The 22,379-nt window shown below is 48.5% G+C and overlaps 6 protein-coding genes across 9 annotated transcripts; 2 read left to right on the top strand and 4 right to left on the bottom strand.

Annotated features, from left to right (window-relative positions):
- Positions 1-1,101: 1,101 nt before the first annotated feature.
- FOIG_02096 (MADS-box transcription factor, other eukaryote) lies at positions 1,102-3,713 on the bottom strand. The gene is made up of 3 exons (XM_031199216.1): positions 2,919-3,713; positions 2,508-2,642; positions 1,102-2,436 (listed from the first exon to the last, which is right to left on the bottom strand). Exons 1-3 carry the CDS (start codon positions 3,165-3,167, stop codon positions 2,152-2,154), a joined length of 669 nt encoding a protein of 222 aa, XP_031071253.1. The 5' UTR covers positions 3,168-3,713; the 3' UTR covers positions 1,102-2,151.
- Positions 3,714-8,485: 4,772 nt separating this feature from the next.
- FOIG_02097 (uncharacterized protein) lies at positions 8,486-12,243 on the top strand. 2 transcript variants are annotated; one of them, XM_031199218.1, is made up of 3 exons: positions 8,486-9,653; positions 9,708-9,873; positions 9,944-11,538. In XM_031199218.1, the coding sequence occupies exons 1-3, from the start codon at positions 9,252-9,254 to the stop codon at positions 10,048-10,050; spliced, it is 675 nt and encodes a 224-aa protein (XP_031071255.1). In that variant the 5' UTR covers positions 8,486-9,251; the 3' UTR covers positions 10,051-11,538. The 2 variants fall into 2 exon arrangements, with proteins under 2 accessions (XP_031071255.1, XP_031071254.1); XM_031199217.1 differs by having other exon boundaries at positions 8,858-9,653; positions 9,708-12,243.
- Positions 10,137-12,244, bottom strand: FOIG_02098 (D-arabinono-1,4-lactone oxidase). The gene has a single exon (XM_031199219.1). The coding sequence runs from the start codon at positions 11,893-11,895 to the stop codon at positions 10,351-10,353; it is 1,545 nt and encodes a 514-aa protein (XP_031071256.1). The 5' UTR covers positions 11,896-12,244; the 3' UTR covers positions 10,137-10,350.
- An 807-nt stretch (positions 12,245-13,051) lies between these two features.
- FOIG_02099 (lipoyl(octanoyl) transferase) lies at positions 13,052-14,691 on the bottom strand. The gene is made up of 2 exons (XM_031199220.1): positions 14,616-14,691; positions 13,052-14,553 (listed from the first exon to the last, which is right to left on the bottom strand). Exon 2 carries the CDS (start codon positions 14,260-14,262, stop codon positions 13,246-13,248), a length of 1,017 nt encoding a protein of 338 aa, XP_031071257.1. The 5' UTR covers positions 14,263-14,553; positions 14,616-14,691; the 3' UTR covers positions 13,052-13,245.
- A 199-nt stretch (positions 14,692-14,890) lies between these two features.
- Positions 14,891-18,562, top strand: FOIG_02100 (uncharacterized protein). Of its 2 annotated transcripts, XM_031199222.1 has the most exons (4): positions 15,277-15,689; positions 15,742-16,166; positions 16,226-16,709; positions 16,767-18,562. In XM_031199222.1, exons 2-4 carry the CDS (start codon positions 16,157-16,159, stop codon positions 17,020-17,022), a joined length of 750 nt encoding a protein of 249 aa, XP_031071259.1. In that variant the 5' UTR covers positions 15,277-15,689; positions 15,742-16,156; the 3' UTR covers positions 17,023-18,562. The 2 variants fall into 2 exon arrangements, with proteins under 2 accessions (XP_031071258.1, XP_031071259.1); XM_031199221.1 differs by having other exon boundaries at positions 14,891-16,166.
- On the bottom strand, positions 17,255-21,225 carry FOIG_02101 (STE/STE7 protein kinase). Of its 2 annotated transcripts, XM_031199223.1 has the most exons (3): positions 20,852-21,225; positions 18,554-20,747; positions 17,255-18,499 (listed from the first exon to the last, which is right to left on the bottom strand). In XM_031199223.1, exons 2-3 carry the CDS (start codon positions 20,129-20,131, stop codon positions 18,113-18,115), a joined length of 1,965 nt encoding a protein of 654 aa, XP_031071260.1. In that variant the 5' UTR covers positions 20,132-20,747; positions 20,852-21,225; the 3' UTR covers positions 17,255-18,112. The 2 variants fall into 2 exon arrangements, with proteins under 2 accessions (XP_031071260.1, XP_031071261.1); XM_031199224.1 differs by lacking the exon at positions 20,852-21,225 and having other exon boundaries at positions 18,554-20,833.
- Between the last annotated feature and the right edge of the window lie 1,154 nt (positions 21,226-22,379).

Below are 22,379 nucleotides of genomic sequence, written 5' to 3' on the forward strand. Positions count from 1 at the left end.
TTTAATTTGCCCCTCTTGGATGAGCTGGATAGTTGGTAATGTTGCACCTCGAAGCACCTGTCTATAGACAATGCTTGTATGAGTATACTCAGATCATATTCTACTACGGTACCAACCGAGTCTAGGTATATCTATCGACTTGGGACTATCTCATATTTCCTCCAAACATATCCAGAAAAGCTCATAGTTCAAAGGACCCTATATGGTTCCTGATATGCAAATTATGTTCCTCTGGGAATTGGCTACTTGATGAATAGAACTAAACAACACACCCTTGATGGCATGTAGTTATGTTATATTGTTATGTCCTGTACTCCATGGTGGCCCTCGTTCCGTCACCTTCCACTCTTATCCACTACCTGATGTAAAAGCTTGAGCTCCCCTGGCCTCAAACTTTGACAACACCCAACCTACCACGATTGAAGAACACCGGAACTTTGGCGAGTTTGTGTAGGAAGTGGTCTAGCCATACCGTTTGCGAAGTGTAAGTGTTCATACAACTGTATCAAGGCTGACTATGGCTAGCATGCGTGGGAATGGAAGGTTATGCTTATCCTTCTAACGTTAGACTGCCTGTACACCTCCCACTCTTTATAGAAATTATATTACTCAAGCGAACTATACCGTGACTATATATTCCAGTGAAGTGCCGATTGATGTAGGGTCACAGGGTTCATGTAGAGTTCTTAGGTTCCCTAGCACAGGGGAACAGGAACCTCACTGACCGCAAGAAATACCAGCAGCCTCAGCGCGGGTCTGTTCCCAACACAGTACTGATTTGCTCTCTGCCTCAAGACCTCATTGCCAACTTTCACTCACTCACACCTCCAACTCTGACTTGATCTATCAACTCATCCCAACTAAGCCAAGATGATCCTTCATCCCCACCTCACCACCAAAGTGGAAAAGGCCGACCCCAAACCGCTTCTGTCGTAGGTACTCTTTTCCCTCATGTAACGTCATCTCATCTTGTTTCAATCCACGCGCACGCGCTGAAAGAAGAAAAGAAATTATGACAAAAATAGTAAAGTTTCCCCATAGGCGCAGCCGCACACGATCATACCGGCCGAGAGAACCTCCCAATCATATGCCGCCAACTCTCCAAATGCGGTAAGAGATCCATTTCAATAACATTTACATCTAGCAAGCCTGAACCTTCCTCCGTCCTTTCAAGGTTTGAACCAGGATCCTAGAGTTGAGCAAAAAAGATGATTCGCCAAATTTGGAGTTAAGATTCTGCCTTATGTGGAATCCAGTCTGCACTAGATAAGGTGCAGCAGATTTCGAAAATACCGTACCTGCAAATCTGGGGTGAAGTAACTTTTTGATGATGGAATGTCCATCTTGGGAAAGTCCGATTTTGACTTATACATTGGGCCAAACTCCAACAACCCACTTGCAACATCTCGCCTGAGCGCAGAGATGTTGGTCTCACTAATTCAATACATATTTACATTCGACATTCAATGCGAAAAGAGGAACAGTTTGGTAAGCCCACGTTGAAAGCATCCTTCCTTCGTCTCTTTTCGCCCATGATAGACGTCAAATCTGCATGAAGTACCCATTCCGTAAACATTCGTGCCTTCATCCCATCCATTCCCTGCCATCCCAAACACTCTGATGTAATTCACAAGCCAAACGCGCCTCTTCGTGCTCTTCAATGACAACACCTCTTCACTCCAACATGCATCCACCACACGCAAATGTCCTATGGCGTAAAGACACCAGCTTCCACGGAGCCTTTGATCACAAGAAAACATGGTGGTACTGCTGACCATGAAGGGTTCCCCCAGCATTGGCCGCATACTGTTGGTCTCGAAAACGACACGTGTAGTTATTCGTGGCCGCGAGGGTGGGATTTTACAGCCCGTAAACCCACTGCTCCCAGATGCGATTATTATATTTCCGCTCAAAGGCTCGTCAGACTTCGCTGGGGCCTGAAAGCCTTGATGTAATTTCAAGAAACTTAAAAACAAAAATCAAAGAGAAATGCAGATGGCAAATCAACACCAACCAACGCCTTTTCACCGGGACCTCACAAGACAGCTCTGATGTCAAGGAGGGGCGTGCAAGGTCGAGAGGCGGTGTCTCGAGAAAGCATTGAGCGCCGGGTATCATTGACCGAAGACCGATCTTTGGAGTCGGACGTCATTATGACTGGTGATGGCTGTTAGCAGGCATACCTGGTTGAGGAGGTATGCCAGAGCCATAAGCCTGATTCCGTTGTACGTAGCTCTGGTAAGCCAGAGCCTGCTGAGGATCCATGGGCATGTTGGGCATGTAGTTGTTGGGCATGTGAGGGTTTTGAGGCATGCCAGGTCGGTTGCCCTGAGGAGGGAGGTGCTGGTTAGGGGGTTCTTCTGGAGACTCGACTTGGTCGCCGCCATCGACGCCATTCTCATTGCCTGGAGTGGGCTCAGGAGCATTAAGACAAGCCTGGTCATGATCAGTCCATGGTCTGTAGAGGGACAGAATCTGCCATGTCAGGTAGACAAATAGTTACGTACCTGGATCAAGTTCTTGCCCTCAGACTTGGTAACGAGGGGCTGCAGCTTGGGTGTGGTGAAGGTGTAAACGAGACCGGTTTCTGAAACCACGAGAAGTAGAACCTGAGTGCCTGTGAGGACAGAGAGTTCGTAGGCCTGATGAATGAATGTAAATTAGCTCTCCGTGCAACAAGAAATTGGTTTGCGCCAAGTTTTGGCGCAGAAGAGCAAACGCGGGAGCTTGTTTTGACGCGACGGGAATCTAAACAGCAACCAAAATGTGTCGAAGAGATCAATGAATGCTGAATTTTGGTGTAGCGGAAACGTTGAAGTTTGCGCGTCCAAATTTCACGCGCTTTCAGTCTTAAGATCAAGCATCATGGCTCCCATGGCAAACCTGGTGTTGTTGGGATTGTAGAGGTTGAATCATACCTTCTTCATGATTCCAGCCTTGCGCTTGGAGAACGTAATGTGTCGGCGAGATTTGTCGCTGATAAACTTGATCTCAATCTTGCGACGCTCGCGACTGCCCTTCTCGTCGTCATCGTCGTCGTCGTCGCCAGCTGAAGGACGCTGGCGCTTGATGCCGCGAGACTCAGTGGCGTTGCCATTGCCAACGTTCTGTGAGTCGTCGAGGTCAGTAGGAGAGGTCTGGTCGTGCTGATCTGTGATGTCGGCCATGGTGTCTGCGAGTCGATATTCGTCTCAAATTGGCTTGGATTCGATTATCTCAAAAGAGGAAGAGCTCTTGTTTGTATTACCACGAACGAACCGCGACAGGAAGAACAAAAAAAGGTGGTGGAGATACTGCTTTGAGCGTGGTGCCGATGGATCTATACTGTATCTGGAGTGGGAGCGGAGAGAAATTGAGGGAGCTGCGGTGCTCTGCGTTTATTGTCGCAGAAACCTGGTTGGGCACGCTCTTGCTTGTTTGCTGCTTCGAGTCTGGTCTGGGTGTGTCTGGGTTTGGGTCGGGGGGGCCTTTCCTTTTTCTGGGTGCGGACTGTGGAGAGCGTGGGTGGCGCGGACGGGAAAGAGGCGAGGCCAGGCGAGACAAGTGCAAGTGCGCGTGTTGGAAAGCCCAGTGAAAGAGTGCAGGGGATGAAGGAGAGATGGCAGGGTTAAACTATTGCTCTAAGCAGACAAGACGAGGGAATTTACCTTAAGCAAAAGAGACATTGGTGCTCATTGGCAGAGATGATTGCGGCCGCTGAGCACCACAGGTACTTGACGAGACGCTTGACCGGAAGCGGAGATGACAGGGTGTGGGTCGGATTGTAGAGACAAGAGTCCAGCCAACCTTAGGCCTCACAACTGCCAGGGATCAGGCCGATGGGCGGATGGGGGAGGGAGCATGGAGCGGGGGAACAAGAGCAAATGGGTCCTTTTCTCCCACTGTGCGCGTTGACCCTGTGCGGGTAAGGGATAAATTAGATAAAGCAGCAGGGTATTTCGGGTCTTCTACTAAGTATCCGATGAATAAATTACATCTGTCTAGGTAGGGAACCGGGGTGAGGCTTGCTGTGCTTTGCTAATTTACGAGGGGCATCCGGTATGCGACGTGCTAAGGTAGCTAGAGCAGCAGCAACCTTTGGCTGCTGCAGCGGGACGGGCTCCCAGTCTCCATCCACGAGTGGAATGAGCACAAGATGAGCGAGGGTGGAAAGGATGCAAGGTCAAGCTTTGACCAACCATAGTCTTTGAATTAGCCTGTCTGTTGCTGAGTTAGGGAGTCAGCGATTCAAGCCGTCTGGTGGGTTGCTACGTGCAGCGCGCCATTGCTGGTGCGACTGGGATTGCATGAGTGGACTGTGGCACGCGTGTGGTGGGTATTCGTGAGAGGATGTGTGAGAATCAACATGATGGGATGGGCCTTGAGCTTTTACACATGCTACAGAGCTCAATGTGGTGTGTAAGAACGGATGCAATTGTGGACTTTGAGTAATTGAAGTGCTCGAATCATCGGAATGAAGTTGGAGTGAAAGAGTGAACGAATTGATCTGGACTGCACAGGTGTTGAATGCGAATTCATTGGAAATTACAGATGCGTCAATGGTGATCGCCGTAGTATCGTTCACCAAGCTTTATTGTTTCTGCAAACGATTGCGTGCATTTGCCCTTTTAGAACAATTTTTGTTTATGGATAATTGGTTCATAACAGCCTATCGTATCTGGGGATACCGTTCCTACGTCCGATCAACAACGTCATCAAGATCCGACAATTGAAACGAGGATAGTGATGTTGTAGCCGTCCTGCACACGGACTATCCTGTAGACAATGAAAGATCGTCACACCTTGCCAGAAACCCTTACTGATGTGGTTGTCTTCGTCAATCGATGCATTCATCACTGATCGAATGGAGCCGTTTGCAAATCGCTGTTATCAACAGGGTTCTTCTGTTTCGATCTTCTTGCGGAGTTAAAATCACCAAATTTCAACGTTCACATTCGTCGTCTTGACCAAATTCACACCGGCCAACCTCCATCTCAGGCAGAAGAGCCTTCGTCGATGGCAACAAAGACAGGGTGGGACGTCAGTGATGACGGACGGCGTGTCCTGTGCCTGACGGTGCCTTGTTTCGGCTTCTCGACCGTTGCTTGATGTATCCTCGTGAAGGCTATGGAGAGGGTATGAAAGCGAGGGCCGTTACAGGTTTGTGTGCAAGGCGTTATCGGCTTCCCTTTCTGGACTGCCATTTCGATGCTCAGTTACTACGTAGGAGAGCACGATATTCAAACAGCCCTTGAAAGTAACGGACAGAGTTTGGCTGAATGTGGATGCAGTGGTCCACGACTCGGTCCATCAGGCAAAGAGCTCCACTGGGATCCCGCTCCGCCCGGTCATCTTCCAAGCGAGTGACACAGTGTTGCCCTACCGTAAAGTTGGCACCTCTCATTACATGCTTCCAGTATGTACATACCTGTCAAAGACCCTCGGTCCTATCCTGGATATCTTGAACCGTTGAATCAGTGGGCCTCTCTGCGCCGCACGCATGCCGCCGCGTGACGAACCATAGCGTGGCTGCAACTGCAGAAGGGCTTTCACATCTCCAACATGAGCACTCCGTATCAAGGTCAGTGCAGTATGTTTGAACCTGAGTTTTTACACAAAGATCTTGATCAACATGCCCCATAGGTTTTAGTGACCACGCGAAAAAAGAACAAACCGCCAGGGCAAAAGTCTGATTGCTTACCCGAGCTCCAGCCTCCCTTTTACAATCAAATCTCGACTAGCGCAGATCTGTCGCACAGTGTCTCCATCTCAACATCCTGGGGATCAAACTGAACACGAAAAGCTCAAATTGTCGGTCTTTGATGGACACATGGTGCTACTCCCCTGTCGCGCGTGCATCTGTATCTGGGCCTCGACCTGTCGCATCATCCACTTTAGCAAGCGGGGCCAACTGGTGCTTGATCAGTGATGAATTGAGTGAGCACGAAGAAACTGTTCTTTGTATTGGGTATCCAGGAGCTTATTGCTACATAGGTATCTAGGGAATTGAGAAGTGTCGAAAATGTCATCAAACACATGTTGATCTTCTTCGTATCGCTGCCCAAAGTCTCAACCAAGACTAATACGTTTGTTTGACATCTCTCGCTCGGAATAACTATGCAATTCAACATATAAATGAAAATGTTTTTATATCGACTTATCCGTAGTCGCTGATTAATCACAGAGATGGAAATCGCAGGATAGGCGGGCCTAATCCCTCGGCTCAGACTCCCCTGGCTACCAGGGATGGATGTTCAAACTGATCTAGACCATCCTGCAAATATGCCGCAACGGAGTATAGACATGATTGGCGGGAGCTCGCTCAAACTCGTGCTTCATCGATTTCCAACAGAAAAGACGAAATCACGAGTATGGACGTCCACTTTGGATCTGATGTATAATGGATTCAGGCAGTAATGGTACCACACAGGCTGACGGGCTCGAGAACAAACACCGTCCTGTCGTCTTGTTGTCTCGAACAGCATAAGATCTTGTGGAGCGTTCGTGTCAACCAAATAGATAGCGCGTTCACTGATCATCACCACTTGAAGCGGGGGGCACAACAAGTACATGGGGATGCAAGAAAGCTTAAGGGCCACTATTTTAGATGACAAAAAGACTTGGGTAAACTCAGTGTAATTTAATGGGCTTTAGATTAGATATTTTTGGCACCTAGGCTTAGAGCAGAGGTTTTCTGCTGTACAGCGCAAACCCGGGGATTGGTGGACAAAACCTCGGCTCCGTCGGAGGGTGGCGGGGAACGGCTTCATAGTTTGTTTGTTCCGCGATAAGGGGCGACTTGAGTGCGGAACAAAGTCCTATGTTGACATGATGAGATGCCGTAAAGTCACTTGTAGCAAGTTGCGTCAAGTTCGGGCGCGACCGAAAGTTAGGTGGTTGGGAGCCGTATCAGTGAGCAATGGATATTGACAATAGTATCCAGAGTTGGATAGGATTCTTTATTTCGAGTCTTGACGTCCTGAGACTGACTGATCCTTCGATCTCACATGTAAGAGTTCAATCTTGCATTTAAGGCTGGAGGCACAGACGGAACAAGAATGGATTCATCCCACAGGAGGAAAGGTGCCGCAAAGCAATTCACGAATGACCATCAACCTGATGGCCAAGATGGGACAGTCAGAGAGGCTGCCTTCCTCTCAACTTGCAACTCAGCGCACGGTCCATGTGTACATCGAGCGGGGAAAACTATGTACAAGGTGCTCGGAGCCGGCCTTGCCAATGACAAGCAACGGCGAGCGTTAGCCATTCATTCAGGCCAAAGCTCAGGCTAGTTGCTAAGGTTCTGAACGGCCCCTCCACCTCCATAACCCAAGCTTAGCTCGAACAGGAAGCTCCCCAAGAATGGCACAGTGTCAGCGTGGCACTTGGTGCTGCAAACCATGTTTGCTGTGAACGTGGTCAGCCAGATCATCTTTCGATATGCCAGTGAGAATGGTATCGTAGCATTGCGTGGCGTCAGTAACATAGCTGGATGAATACTTGATCTAGATTGTTCTTTATAAATATCCACTAAAATAGAGAAATGTTCATTCCTTAAAAGATAGGCCTGACGATGACCTCGAGCATGCTCAAAAGCATATCGTTCTACCGAGCCACGAAAGTTCCCCCGATAGTTACCTAAGAAAAAACAAGAGCTCGCCGATGTGGGGTTGGCGCTTGGACTGTTGGCTGGCACTGGTTTGCCAACGGGCAAGAGCTTCAGAAGGTCCTCCCTCTGATCTCAGGGATTGTTCAAGACTTGATCGCTTCCATTCTCATGTGCAGCATAATAATGGCAGCAAGGTTTTATGCGGCTCACATTACGGATATCCGCCAACTTGACCCTTACGAGACTTCCTCGCCTTTTGCCCTGCGAGCATATCACTATTAATACGCACAGATCTATGATAGGTTATCCTTTTAATACTGCATTGCTCAACGTTAAATTTGCAAATATGAACCCAGTTGTGAAATTCGGTTCGTCTGATACTCCCACTAAGTCCAGTATCGATATCTTTCCAAAACACGTCCGTGATCGCATTAGTAGAGATGGGTGACAGTAACATGGTCATCAGATTGATTGAGAACGGAATGCCACGGCATCACCAAGGATGACGACTGAGATAGAAAGAATCGTTGCGTGAACAATCTCGGGTCCAAGTGCGAGATAGTGATGGAATATTTAGTTTTTATACGAAATTCTTTGTCAGGATACCAATCGCTGACATGTGGTTGTTCGGCTAACACAACACCATCCCTCAAGGGGTATTCATCGACGTCTTTGGACGATTAAGCTCATAAGAGCTACCGGCAGGCTGGGGTTTGCACCCGCAGACGTTGCAGCAGTTAAGGCACCCCTTGGTGGACCTTTCCTCATATCCCCTAGCTTCAGGCAATCGCATTTCTCAACTACCGGAGGGATTGATGTTCTGGAAACCTCTTGACAAGCGAGTATGCGTCAGAACGTAGATCCTGCAAGCAAAAGAAACAAGATCACGCCAGAAATCAGATCAGAATGATAACTTGGCGGCTCCTGCTACAAGTTTGAACAGGTTTCCAGGCATTTCGGCTCCCCTTTTGTGGTTTTACGATCATCCTAAGCCACTGTCGTTGGCCTCTAGGCTTTTACCGAGTCTCAAGTTTCTTGGCTCCAGAGACAGTTGTCCCAAAGGGGGCATTCAACCACACTTTTGAAGCCTATGATTGGCCACCGCCTCTTCGTGGCACCACCATCAAGGGGGTCCGTTGACAATTCTGCGGCAAAAACCCATCTCCTGAAACAGCATTGGCAGCGGAACTCGTCAATAATCAGGTGTTTTCCGAGACGTTTGAATCGAGCTCTCGTTTCATTGTTGGTCTCGGTGTCGTTTGGTTTTTCCGTGACTCGTTGTTCATGGGCTGGTCGGTTGTCATGTTCTTCTCGTAGGCTCAGGGAGCCATCGTAGTCTTTCACCTCTCTTTAATACTATACTACACATTCTCTTCAACGGATCTTCCGTGCTCGCTTCGGCGCCTGCTGTTTTATCAGTTCTTTCTCTCTTTCTTTTGAATATATTTGCAGTTCTCAAGGGTTGATCTCTCGAGAACGCTCTCTTCATTCATTTCAACCTCTCGACGAGGCTCAATATACCAGGCGCTGGACGTCTTACCAACCATATCTCCTAGCGAATCTACTCGAAAAATATCCGATATAGGGATCAAACCTCGAATTAAACAAGATACAAAGCTTTCTTACCGGTTCCTTACTACATATCGTCTGCAACATCGCCAATATGGTCGACAAGATCTTCCTCTCGACGGTCGCCGCCGACGCTCTCTTCCTGAGTTCGGGTGTCATGGAGCTGGTTTTTTCGCTGGTCGTACAGAGCAAGATGAAGGATATGCCTACTGATGGCGAGGATGTTACAAGGAACTTGCTGTACCAAAGATTTCCCCTGACCGCGGGTATCGTCAATGCCATTTTCATTCTCGTCACGTTTGCGGTCACCCTGCCCGGACTCGTCATGCCCGCTCGAAGCTTTCTCAAGGTTTCGGGATATATGGTGACGGTGTGCGCGATATTCACTATGTGCGTGGCTGTGTTCCTCTGGGTTATGACGTTGAGGATGAGTGAGCAATTTTTCAATATCTACATCGAGCAAGAACCAGACGTACAGAGCTTGATCCAGGACTCGGTACGTTTGACTGAAATCGGACACCATGAGACGTATTAACTTGAATCCTTACAGTTTCAGTGTTGTGGTTATTTCAATAGCACAACACCGGCTTTTGTGATGGATTCGACTTGCAGCAGTCCTGCAAGTGCAGCGCTGCTACGTGGCTGTGCAACATCAATCTCAAGTTTTGCAAACCTACATATCGACGGCATTTTTACTGTTCTGTTTGGAATCGTCGGTGAGTCTAGGCTTACATTTCTTGCCCAATTGCACGCCAAGACATCGCAAGTAACTAATATCCCATATAGGTATCGATGCTATCTTTATCTTGTGCATCGCATGTCTGCTCAAGGATCGCAAAGAGCGCGAACGCTACCGACATATCGATGAGAAGGCCGGCTACCGACAAATTTAATGCACAACACTTTACAATGTTACCCGTGATTGGTGGGCTGGACCGCGCATTCTTCTAGAAGTCACTACACTGGCATCCTTTTTTTCTTCCTCTTTCAGACGGATATGTGACAAATTCAAGCGAGTGGTTTTAATATTAATACTTTATTCCTGTTATCGATCGTCAAGTGGATGGGCGCGGCATACTACCTAGGCCATCCAGATCACATCACAATTCCCGATATTGAAGTCGTTTTTGATGGGCCATGTGGCAAGCGATATATCTAATTCCCATGTCGTTTTGTCATGACCGGTTACGCTATCAAATGATTCCAAACGTTGTGACACCTCCTGTGCGGTTCTTCTCTCTTCGAATCTCAACCTCTTCGAACTCAAGACCTTCGCCATCCTCCATAATTGTTTCTCGATGCCATGGCCCGACAAACATGCCCTGAGGGTCAGCATCATTGCGTATGGCCCGGAACGATTCAAGTTGCTTGCCATAGAACGCTTCAATCTCAGGCCTAGTGGTTCTAAAATTCTTGGCCCAGTGCGGTCGACCTCCAAGGTCTTTCATCAGCCACTCAAAAGCCTCATAGTATCGTTCGTGGCAAGGAGGATCCATTAGATAGGGGCGATATAGTGTCGCATTGAGGTACAACGTAGGTCCGTTCTCAACAGTAATATCAAGGTATGGCCGTACGTTCGAGGTGAGAGTGGTGTCGCTTACGCGCACTTCGACGGGTGCGTGGACGTAAAGACCGTCAGCAGAGAAGGGGATGTTGTGAGGAACGTAATCAGGATCATCAGGAGTCAAGTGGTTTAGCCAAGAGCTCAGTCTCCGGAGGGCCTCGGGGCCCTTATGAAGAGGGATAGCCCACTCGTTGACAAACTGGGAATATAGGCAGTTCATGAGCAGTGCTTTGCGACTTGGTTGAACAGCTGATGAAGTGGTTCCATTCCGAAAGCCATACTGCATACCGAAGACAAACCACTCAACCCATGGCAGGATTCGTGGAACGCGTTGGGCAAGATAGAGAAGATTATGATAGACATAGTAGCCGATTGAGCCATCATACCCACTCTGAGGAGGGTCGCGGTGTTCCTCATCGGTTTGCTCTGCCTGCCACACCACTGCACGTCTTGTGTATGGGAACCACCAGACCCTGACAAATTCACTCTGCGTCCATAGGTTTCGATTCCAAGACTCAAACATCTTGTGGTCTGTGTCAATGCTCTGTTCCCACTTCAAGGTAAAGGCTGGAACTGCCTGGAAGGAAACTTCGGTAATGATACCAATAGCGCCGAGAGAAAGGAGGGCAGCTCTAAAAAGGTCCGTCTTGATATCTTTGGAGCAGTACACTGTGGTTCCATCTGCCATTGTGACCTTAAGGGAAAGGATGTCTTCGGACATCAGTCCATGGCGTAGACTGCTTCCGTGGGTACCTGTTGAAATAGCGCCACTAATAGACTGCTCATTGATGCTTCCAAGATTTGGCATCGTGAGTCCATGCTTCTCGAGCTCTTCACAGAGGGCGTACAGCCTGATTCCACCCTCCATGGTAACAACACCTGTATCTTTGTTCACCGAGAGTACCCTGTTGAAGTTGTCCAGGTTGACGAGCCAGCTGGATGTACAAGTGATATTGGAGGGTGAATGGCCACAGCCAGTCGTCACTAGACGCCGACGGCATCTTCGTGCCAGATTCACAACTTTCTCAACTTCAGGCAGAGACTCGGGTTGGATAAAAAGCTCTGGGAGGGACGAAAATGTGCGCGCCCAAGTGTGGTGGACATGTTGTGGCCGAGCACGAAATGCCACGCTATCGTCGAACTTTGCCAGTTCTGCGGCCACGAGAGGGTCCATGGCTCTGCTCGATTCACAGACGGTAGAAAATGAACCCAAGGAATAGAAACAAGACTGTATCAAGGGGATGCCAGGTTCAAGCTAGCATATCAGAGGATGAGTGGGATATGAATTGCTTGATGCCGAAGTGGGTGTAGTCGGATTTGGTCGCTGGCAGGTGGGTCGGTATCGGAATCACAAGTCTGCCGGCACAGTAACAAGGCCAGTTATATTAAGCTCATTCTTCGTTTTGTGTCATTTTGGCTTCCATATGCATACATGGAGAGGCAAATACATCATTTTGACAATTTCTGGGGGCAAAGACGCGAATTTTGTAAGTCGAAGGCAACTAAAAGCACGCAGAAAAACAACCGAAAGCAAAAAAAAAATGGCCGATCATCAGAGGTCCCTGGATCGTTATGACAGGGTACTGGCGATCGCGTTTCCGACTCTGATTGGCTCCGATGTAATTCAAGACGTCAACGATATTCACCGGCTCAGGCCGAGATGGTTATGCTTTCTAAGCGACGACAGGGATGTTAAATGGTGTCATCGAGAGTCTCGGCGCACATGTGCAGGCAGCTACCCTACGATCTTGTTCATGACTTGAGACATTTCTTGATCGGTTTGTCTCGCGCCCCGAGCAATCAGTGCAAATTAGTTGAAATATGGATTGGCATAGTCATTTGACTTTTGTCACTATGGTTGAGTCAGGCGTATGGATCTTTGTTAATAAGTTATTGTATAATGATTGATTTACTCTTGGGTATGTGGTTTTGGAGAAACCAAAATCTAAGGCCAACCCTGGTTGATGAGATGCAGCATTGGTGCAGAAGGGGTTCTCAAGGTATTTATATACTTCACCAACACGTCGGACCCTGGTCTATTCTCCATCAGTCACAACAAGTAGCAGTTGGTTTAATCGTCAGTACTAGGGGATAGGGCATGATAAAGTAAGCATATGATTATACAAACCAGTGAATGAATACGTTGATTCGATTACAGGATGAGCCTGCGATCGATACAATAAAAGTCTATGACAGTGTAGCATTGTCGCATCGATTAAGTACATCGTCTTCCAGATAGCGATCAACTCCGGGTCTCTTTATAATCTGCTAACACACTGCTGACAAATTAAGTTCAAAATCAGCTCAAGAATTAACAGTCTTGAATATGGGCTTATAGAGAAAGAGGACAACTGGCCATGAGCCCCCTGAGTCATTTACCTTCATATTAATACCACATGAGTACCCGAACCTAAAACTTATAGTATACACTGACACATAATACTCGTTTAGCCAGTGATGTTTTGTGACGGCCTGACAGCAGAATATCTAGGCTGGAACTGATCGAGTTTACTAGAGCCAAGTATCATGAGGCTGCTCGACGGAACTGAGAGCTTCCCTCGCCGTCAATACTTCTCTTTGTATCATCTACTATCCCTTCTTCGAATATCTTCGCCCACACGGCTGCTAGTGAGGCAGTATTCCAGCCACCAAGTCGCGCGATACCATCTTTCATTGCTAATTCGGCGGCGACAGAGGTGACAAGCTTACCTTCAAGGCCGCAAGGAACAAAACGAGCCCAAGGATTAACAACGTCGGGACCATCTACCGAGACGTCGATGTTGATAGCAATACCAAGGGCTGTGACGTGTCTCCGATGATGAACTCCGATTGCTGCAATTTTACGTTCTGGTTGACCGGCGGGGGTACGAACCCAGACTCCAGGTTCATCTCGGGTTGTATAAGTTTCCAAACCGAACAAACATGCCAGTAGACGACGTGTGGTCGCTTCGAGATGGTTCGCATACGACATGACTGAGTAATGCGCATATAGGGGAGAGTGCATGTCTAGCACAGGCCACAAGACAAGCTGCCCAGGACCATGGTAGGTTGTCAAACCACCACGGCTTGTCTGTTTGACCTCGGGAATGAAGCTCTGCTCATTGACAGGGTTACGCCGATGAGGAAGACTAACGTAGAGGGGAGACTTGAAGTAGGAGGTTTGCTCGGAGGTGAGGGGGCGCTGTCGACGCCCAAGCGTGAGAGTTGGTGTTGGTTCAAAAGAAAGAAGATGAGGGCGGGGTATGTGGCCTCTGTGCTGTTGTTGTTCCTCGCTCAGACTCTTCCACTCGAGAAACAACGAGCGGATTTCTTCCTGCTCATTGTTGGCAGTGTCATAGGGTACGAAAGCATCAGGACCCGATCCTGTGAGATGTCGATGAACGAGAAGCTTGAGTGAAGGTAGTTCTGACGTCGGAGCGGTGTAAGTGGATGACCATCGGTTGACCAAGACATGACCGGCCGATGTCCCAGCTCCGATACGGAATGAAGTGGATTTTACGGCGGAGGACGGAATGGCCTTCAGCCGCAAGCCGGGCGGCATTGTGATCCGGCTTCCAGGCAGATTCCGTGGCGAAGAAGCCGATTACAGAGCTCGCAGAGTAGCTACGATCAATTGGGGTCGATGTGGCTTGTAATCCTGTATGTCCAAGATCACAAACCGAGGTAACCTCCGTACAAACTCTGGCGTAGGCATGCGCGATATGCCTTGGTGAGAAGTGAGTTTCTGGTGGACGATCCCGTGGGGCAAAGAAAGCCGGCGGTGGTGACGTCGGTAGCTCAGGGCCGAAGATCAACGGACGGAGGCCGCCGAGAGTCTAATTTCGAAATTGACCTTTGCATGTGAAGGCTAGTTTTAATTGATATTCGATATGAAAGAGAAAACCTTGTGCGTACGTTAAAGTGTTTGAGCTTCACGATTGTGGCTTAGCAGTTGAAAAATTCAAAAGTAACTACTCACAGCAGGCTGTCAAATGATAGGTAGGCAGTATGTAAGACTGGAGCAGGTAGAACTTGTACACAATGCGAGCTGAAACTAAGAAACTGACTACCTTAGCTTAGTTGTCTGAGACCCATACCTGGAGAGCCGAGAGCTGAAGGGTGAGAAGAGCTGGGTAGATAAGGTACTGTACTGTTCATCGGAGCTCTGAAACTGCTGGTAATACAGATAAAAACAATTCAATCAACTCGACGAAGACCATGTCTCAACACCAAGGTAGCTCAGAAAACGTAGCACAAGCGAATGCCAAGCTCTCGATCTTGGTAGCTTGGCGAGCATTGGCAGTCTCAAAAGCTATCGCCCCATCCATCACCGACAATCACTGCCTTTTCGCAGACGTCGCTGTCGCATCATTCACTTGTGTCCCATGACATCAGGGAAGTGGTGCGCTAAACCCCAAGAGAGACAAAATGGTTGCTACAGCTTTGCTCCATTGGGTAAGATGTTGTGGTGCACCTCTTCTCCATCGTTGCCCACTGTCGTCATCACTGAGCTGTCGTGCACTCGGAACTTTTCTCTACCTTAGATGCACTAGTCCAGCAAGTTCCTCTCGCTTCGGGCATCGAAGGCTGCAGGCTGGACCCGTAGGAATAAGGTGGAAGCATCATCTACTGCCCACCAGAGCATTCAATGTCTCCGCTGGGATTTACTTTAGTGTGATTCAGAGTGCTGCAGCCGGGATCAATGTGCGCTGGGCGAGCACCCGTGAAGGGTGGTAGCCTACGGGGACCTACGTAACGCCTCGATGGTGGTGAGTTCATCTGGGTTGCGGTCCTTTCTCAAGTGATAAGTCGTATGCTCCCCTCGTGCATTTGGCTACGATCCCCTCCTCTCCTCTGCGAAGCCATTCATGTACCTATCTCACTGGGAACTCCGTGTCTTTCCTCAGCCGAAGGGAGAAGAAACATACTAATCACCGTCGTACAATTCGACTAAGACACACATCTCCCGGTCTCCACACCGACAAGCCAGTCCGTCTCCCGAGCATCACATCACCCCTAGACGCTAAGGAAAAGGCTCCAGAAACAAAAACAAGAAACCCCCCCAGAGCTAATAAACAAGGTTCATAAGGATCGTCAATCTCCTCAGCCCAGGCCTTAATTCTCTTCCGGCTCCCTCTTCCTACTTTTATAAGATCTATCGCCATCGCCCGACAGTTCCAGACGCCTGTTCTCTACAGCACAAGCAAACTCTGGACCCTTGTCGAGAGACACGAAATAAGACGCAAGATTTCATTAGCGGTCTTTTTAGCTGCAGCCTTTTCCTTGACGGTGATCCTGGCAGCGTGACGACATCCAACCCCCGGGGCTCCATCGCAGTAAATTAATCCTTTCGAGTTCGATTTTTTGGGCAGAAGTGCTTGCAGCAGCGCTTGATTTTGATTGCGGCCAGATACTGTTCAGCTGGAGAATAGTATACTTTCCAACGGGATATAGCCATGGCGAAGAGTAAGTTCTCTCCTGACTCAGTTGTATGGCTTTACCAACAGATAACTGACCTGTCGCAGATGCTCCTCTTGGCCTCGCTGGCCTGGTCCTCCTCGCTGTTTCCCTCCTCTTCCTCTGGTTCATCATCCTCTCAGGCTTGACCTCTACCACGCCATTCGACAAGACGTATTTCCTCCGCGCCGACACAGGCGGTATCTCGGGTGCTCGCGAAGTCACACAATGGAACTTCTTCTACATTTGCGGTGCCGGCAACAATGACTGCGATGGCGCCCGCGCTGCCCCCGTCATCGGTCGCGCCTGGGACTCAAACCCACGTAATGCGCCCAGCTCGCTTGTCGGTAGTCGTGCCGGCGACACCACATCGAACAAACAGTTCTTCTTGTGGCGGTTTGGCTGGGTCTTCATTCTGATCACTCTGTTCTTCGAGACCCTCGCCTTCTTTACTGGCTTCATTGCCTGCTGTGGCCGTCTTGGTGCTGGAATCTCTGGCATCATGTCCATGTTCGCCCTGTTCTGCTCCTCAGTTGCAATGTCCCTAATGACGTACGTATCTCTGGCCCCTGTATGATGGTATAGCTGTTTACTAACATCCCTTCTTAGTGCTACCTGGGTTCTCGCTCGCAATGCCTTTCACCATGACGGTCGATCGGCCTCCATTGGCCGCTATGCCTTCGGTTTTGCGTGGGCCTCATGGGCCACTTTGTTCATTGCCACCATTCTCTTCTGCCTAGGCATGCGTGGTGACAAGTCGTCAAGCGGAGGTTACAGCGGCCGCTCATGGCGCCGTAGACGAAGTGTCCGCAGCAGCCATGGCGGAGGCTATGAGGGGCGCCGTGTTAAGGATGACTATTCCTAAACTGTTACCTGGCAGCTGTCTGTTAGGCCACATCCCAGTGACTCTCCAATGTCGGCAGAGCTCGATTAGGGATGAGCATGAACAGCCGCAGTGATCGCATCCACGACAGCCTCAATGGTTGTTCGCGTGCTACGCTATAATTTTGTTCCGTCTATATTTGATTCACCAACCATGATCTGTTCTACTGAGCAGGTTTGTGTTCATGATATGTTTGGCGAGGAGAATGGGCTTTCTCTGAACGTAATGTTGAAGTTATGGGCGAGATCTACAAGAAGCTTGCTTTCATCAACTGTCTAATAGTTATTATGAATGTATGATATTACAACAATTTAAGTATTTTCAAATCTCGATATTCTAGCCTCTGTTTCTCGATATTGCCACTTGGCATCGTGTGGACATTGCGAGCTAACAACCCCGAGCTTCATGGCGTCACACAAATGATCACTCTTCAGTAGTTACTACTACAGCGAGGATAGGTCATGTTGCCGTTGTATAGTCCACGAGGTACCTAATACCATAAAGTTCAAATCATTATGCATGTTCCATATTGACGTTATTCGTCCATTCGCCAAACCATGAAATGCATATCACCCCCCTACCCTAACTCTCGTTAAGCGATTGAAGCCCGAAGTCACCTCCAAAGCCCTCTCTTTTATCCTGTGTTGTTCGCCGCTGTCCCTTTCCTTCAAGTACATGAAATGAAAAAAAAAACCAACATGCTATCCTGGTTCGTTTTCCAACTTGGTGCCATTCGCCCAATTTTGTTCTTCCGAAAAACAAATGCCAAAATCCGGCCCGAATTTGTCTAAACCCATCCTAAAGCGTGTACAGGAGTGTCCTCCGAAAAAATGCAGAAAAAGAAGGTCAAAATGATTCAAGTAACACATGCTGATGCCTGGGGACTTTGTGTTGTGTTACTGCTGATGATAAAAGGTCGACACATTGGAAATAGCCGTCGCATCAGTTGAGCAGATGCTTGTTATCCATAGTCCTGTAGCCAACTAGATACCTGCTCCGTTGGCATGCTTCCTAGATGGCCGAGTCTTTCCCCCGGAGAGGTAGGATTGGGCCGCACCGGCTTTACAAACTTTCATGCATCCTTTGGGCTTGACATAGGACTGACGCTATCAAGCGGTGCATTGTGTAGTGCTGGTTTCAAGGGCCCGTCCTCCTTCAGGCCATCTTTCTCTCGTTGTAGAACGCCATTGACCCAATCTGCCACTTCAGTATCTGCAGTTGATGAGCTCAAATCAATTTTACCAACAGCTTCCGCGACCGTATCAACTCCATCACCCTCCTCAGCTTCTTCCGTGATTGTTTGAGGCTTTGTAAATTCGACGAGCCACGGATGTTTCAATAGCATGGCGTAGGTTGGCCGCTTCATAGGAATCTTGTGAAGACAGCTTTTCACAAAATCCTTGGCCATGTCCGAGTAAGTGTCCTCTGGCATAGCAGGTGGTTCACCTTCAACAATAGCCTGTAGCATGTTAGTAATCCATGACTGGCTTAACTCAAAAGAAGGAGCGCTTACACTCAGTTGGCTGAAAATAGTAGAAGAGACCTCTGGTGGGTAAGGATAAGCGCCCTTAGCACACTCGATGATGGTCAGGCCCAAACTCCAGACATCGCTCTGAACGCTGTATGAGCCATCGGAATTACCGGCTTGTGCGAATCCACCGCCAGAGATTCTCTCGGGGGCCATATAGCTCTGACAGCCGATGTTGGTTCGCGCTATACTAGCTACCAGATTACCACTGACACCAAAATCGCAAATCTTGACCTGGCCTCGTGTATTGACCAAGATGTTTGTTGGTTTGACATCGCGATGAATAATGCTATGCTCCTCCTTCAGTGATTTGAGACCCATCACGGTAGAGTATGTGATTTTTCGAAGAACATTCTCCGGGATGCCACCATTATACAGCTTATCGATAGATCCGCCATCCATATACTCAATACACATGTAAACAGCACCTTCCTGGAAGAAGGCGCCGTAAAAGTCGATGATATACGGAGAAACACACTCGTGTAAGATGACGAGCTCCTTCAGAATGGTTGTGAATTTGGCGTCGTCGAGCTCCAGGCGCATTTCTTTCATCGCCATTACTGTGCCCGTTGTACCGTCGGTCGTGTCTGGCAAGCCCTCGGCGGAGTCTTCCGCAGATCCAATGGGAGAAGGGTCCGATTGCGAATACTGAACAGGAAGGGGCTTTCTCGAGAGGCCTTGTCCGAAGCGAGGGACTCTTCGCTTGGCATGCTTGACCTTGTAGACTGTTCCGTAGTTTCCTTTACCCAGCTCGGTCAAGACTTCAACTTCATCAAGAGATATGCTGAAGGTTTGGCCATTGGCAAAGTTGACACCTGTCCGTGTGATTGTGGCAGCGCCATCAAAGGTCACCCATCCCTTCTCTGTGTCGATGTATTTCTTGAAATCGTCCATTTTTGACCCCTGACCACCCCCTGTTCCGTTGGATTGTTGACTACCTGGCGCATCACCTGTGATATCAGAAAGCTTTCCAGGAGGCCCCCGTTTCTTCCCAGTGGCGGTGACAGGGCTGGGTCTACCCATATCAGACAGCTTCATGCCCATGCCGCCGCCCATGGCCCTTCTCTCGCTCAGCGAGGGCTTCGTTATCGCAGGAGCTGAATTTACATGTGGTGCGTGCGGTCGTTGCATATTGGGCGGCAATCCCAGATTGGTAGGGAATCCGTTAGCAACGCTGGCCGTAGGTGATGACCCCGAGGGTGTTCCGGGGTTTCCAGCGGGAGACATGCCCTTCTGCATGCGTTGTTGATGTAATGCTCGGGCTTTGGCCATTATACTGTTTTCCACCGAGGCACTACTACTTCCAGCAAAACTCGAGGATGTTTGTACAGGGCGTCTGGCCATGCCTAAAACACCCATAGCAGTTGAGTTCGGATTCATGTTGCGAGGATCGGAAACGGAGCGCAGAGATGGTACTCGTCGAGGAGGCTCACTGGGGCTATCATGACCGGGAGATTCGAGCGGCGTACTGGGTTCTGACGAATCTTCAGAGCCTGGGGATGCAGGTGTCGACAGATCCTTCCAGTCCTCCGGCGTGGCCGGGATCGAGTCGGAGGCAGACATTGGATATGAGGTGCGTTGATGGAATCAGAATACAGAAAGGCTGATTCTTCTGGTTATGTCGTTGAATAGGTTCGACAAGAGTGGTGGGAAGGAAAATTCTGGTCAGAAAATTCAGAGCAGAGTGGAAATAACGGCGAATATCCTAACAATACCGCGGGGAGCTATCGATCGGGAGACGGGACGCGATCGATTAGAGATGGGTACAAGAAGGAGCGATGGAGGGGAAATAGATGGTGCGATTCTTTCGGAGCTAAATGGAGTCGAGTAGTGGGCGGTCTAGGCCTTTGAGACTCCTAGTACGGCTCAACGACTAGGGCCTCTTGTAGTTGGGAAAGAAGGGCTACAAAAGCCTGGGGGTAACGAATGAGCCAGAATCAACGCAAGTTCTGATAACGTTGTTGCGGGATTGATCTTTGAAAGGGGCTTGTCTTGCGCTATTTTGCAACGATATGTGGCCACAGTGAGTGAATCTTGTATGGGAGTACAGTATGGCAACCTGGAAAGCTTCACGTTGAAGTTCTTTCAGGTATACTTAGGCACTCAGATTCGCTGAATGGAGTTAGTAAATATGAAAGCTCGTAGGTCCCATACGAAATATTGGAAGTTTAATAGATAACTGAGACAAAAGTTGTTAGAATAAGAAATGTGCTTCTCAGAGCTTGTTGTGGCGTGTGCAAGGTACTCTAGGATATGAGGATAATTTCAAGGCTGTATACATACCGGAGGAAGCGTCTGGCTGGGATCAAGAAAAAGTGACGAAGTGTTTCAGTCCTTGAGTACCTTAAGTACTAAGGTACCAATGTAGTATGATGGGCAATGGCTGGATGCGGGGTCAAAGGCTCTGCAGACAAGCAGAAAAGCAACGAGACGGAGGAGGAAAGGTGCTAATGAATTGTATAAATCGACAGATCAACCCGGCATGAGCATCCTGCGAGACAGTAATTTGACAAGGTAGGCGCAAGAGGTATTTGTGATAAATGGGGGGCGAAGGCGAGGCTGAGGATGTTGGTGATATGGAGTTTAGGACAGAACATGGAACGACTATGGTGTGGCGGTTTTGAACAAGCAAAGCCAGGCCGTGGCACACAACAGAGTGCTCTAGCTTGGATACAGTGCTACTGCAAATCCCGTCTTCAGGGGCCAACCCGGCAGCCATTCATGCCCGGGATCAGACCCAACTAATGGATCATATTAGGAGATATTGCCCAGCAATTGAGAGTTTCCCGTGGCGGGCGCTACAAGGACCCATCGTACAGGGCATAAATATGCACTAACATCACCTCACCCGAAATTTTGTACCAAAATTCTATATATCATAAGTGATAATGGAATTCCATCAAGATAAAATCTAAGAAGCCTACTGGCGTCATGATGACAGCATTTTATATATCACTGTGAATACTAAGGCCTCTTTCAATATTTTACCTCAAATAGAAACAATATGCAATATTGAAAATGATAATTAATTTCAAGGTTCTGTGCACAAGTTGTCCTTGATTTTTGCAATTTGCGACGCCATCGTCGATGGAGAACTGTCACCGATGACGTTTCTGTGGTCAATGTCAGACCTTGATTTGAGGTGGAGACTCGCATCTGTACTACAAAGCAAAGCGTCAAAGACGACAATAATACCCAAACATATGAATATCTTATCCAACATTTATATGCAAGATATATGCCGTCGGAGGCCTTGTGGTCGTGTGCATCCTCTTTATCAAACAGCTTAAATTAACAGCAACCTACTAGGTGAGTACCTATGGGTATTTATATACCTGAAAGCACATTGAAAGGATGAAGTCATCATTTATAGACCTTTGCGTTATCCATGGTTGAGATAATTACTATACCTATCTACCTACCTTGCCTAAGAGTTGCAGAATATGAATATCTCATCTTTACCTGTACGTGTGGACGCCAGATACGTGTCTTCGACAAAGCTTCAAACGCCAAGATGCTGAGGTTGAGCCAACACCTTTTGTTAGTCCTACCAGTATCGACAGAAGCATCGTTATCTGTACTAGTTGCGGCTTTTAACTGGCTTGAGACGGTATGCAAGACAAAATGACAAGTACGTCACAAACTTGATCGATAACTTAGGCTCCTACTTAGGTAGATTCCTACCCGATAACCAGTAGACAGGTGTCGGTTCAGAGAGGTTGAGGTTGTTACCGGAAATTTGGCTGATTACGACACGAAAAGTCGGTAGGGATTCACCGAACAGCGTCCAGAGTGCACTCATGTAACATGG

The sequence above is a fragment of the Fusarium odoratissimum genome (genome assembly GCF_000260195.1).
Source record: "Fusarium odoratissimum NRRL 54006 unplaced genomic scaffold supercont1.2, whole genome shotgun sequence".
In the NCBI taxonomy this organism is placed as follows: Eukaryota; Fungi; Ascomycota; class Sordariomycetes; order Hypocreales; family Nectriaceae; genus Fusarium; species Fusarium odoratissimum.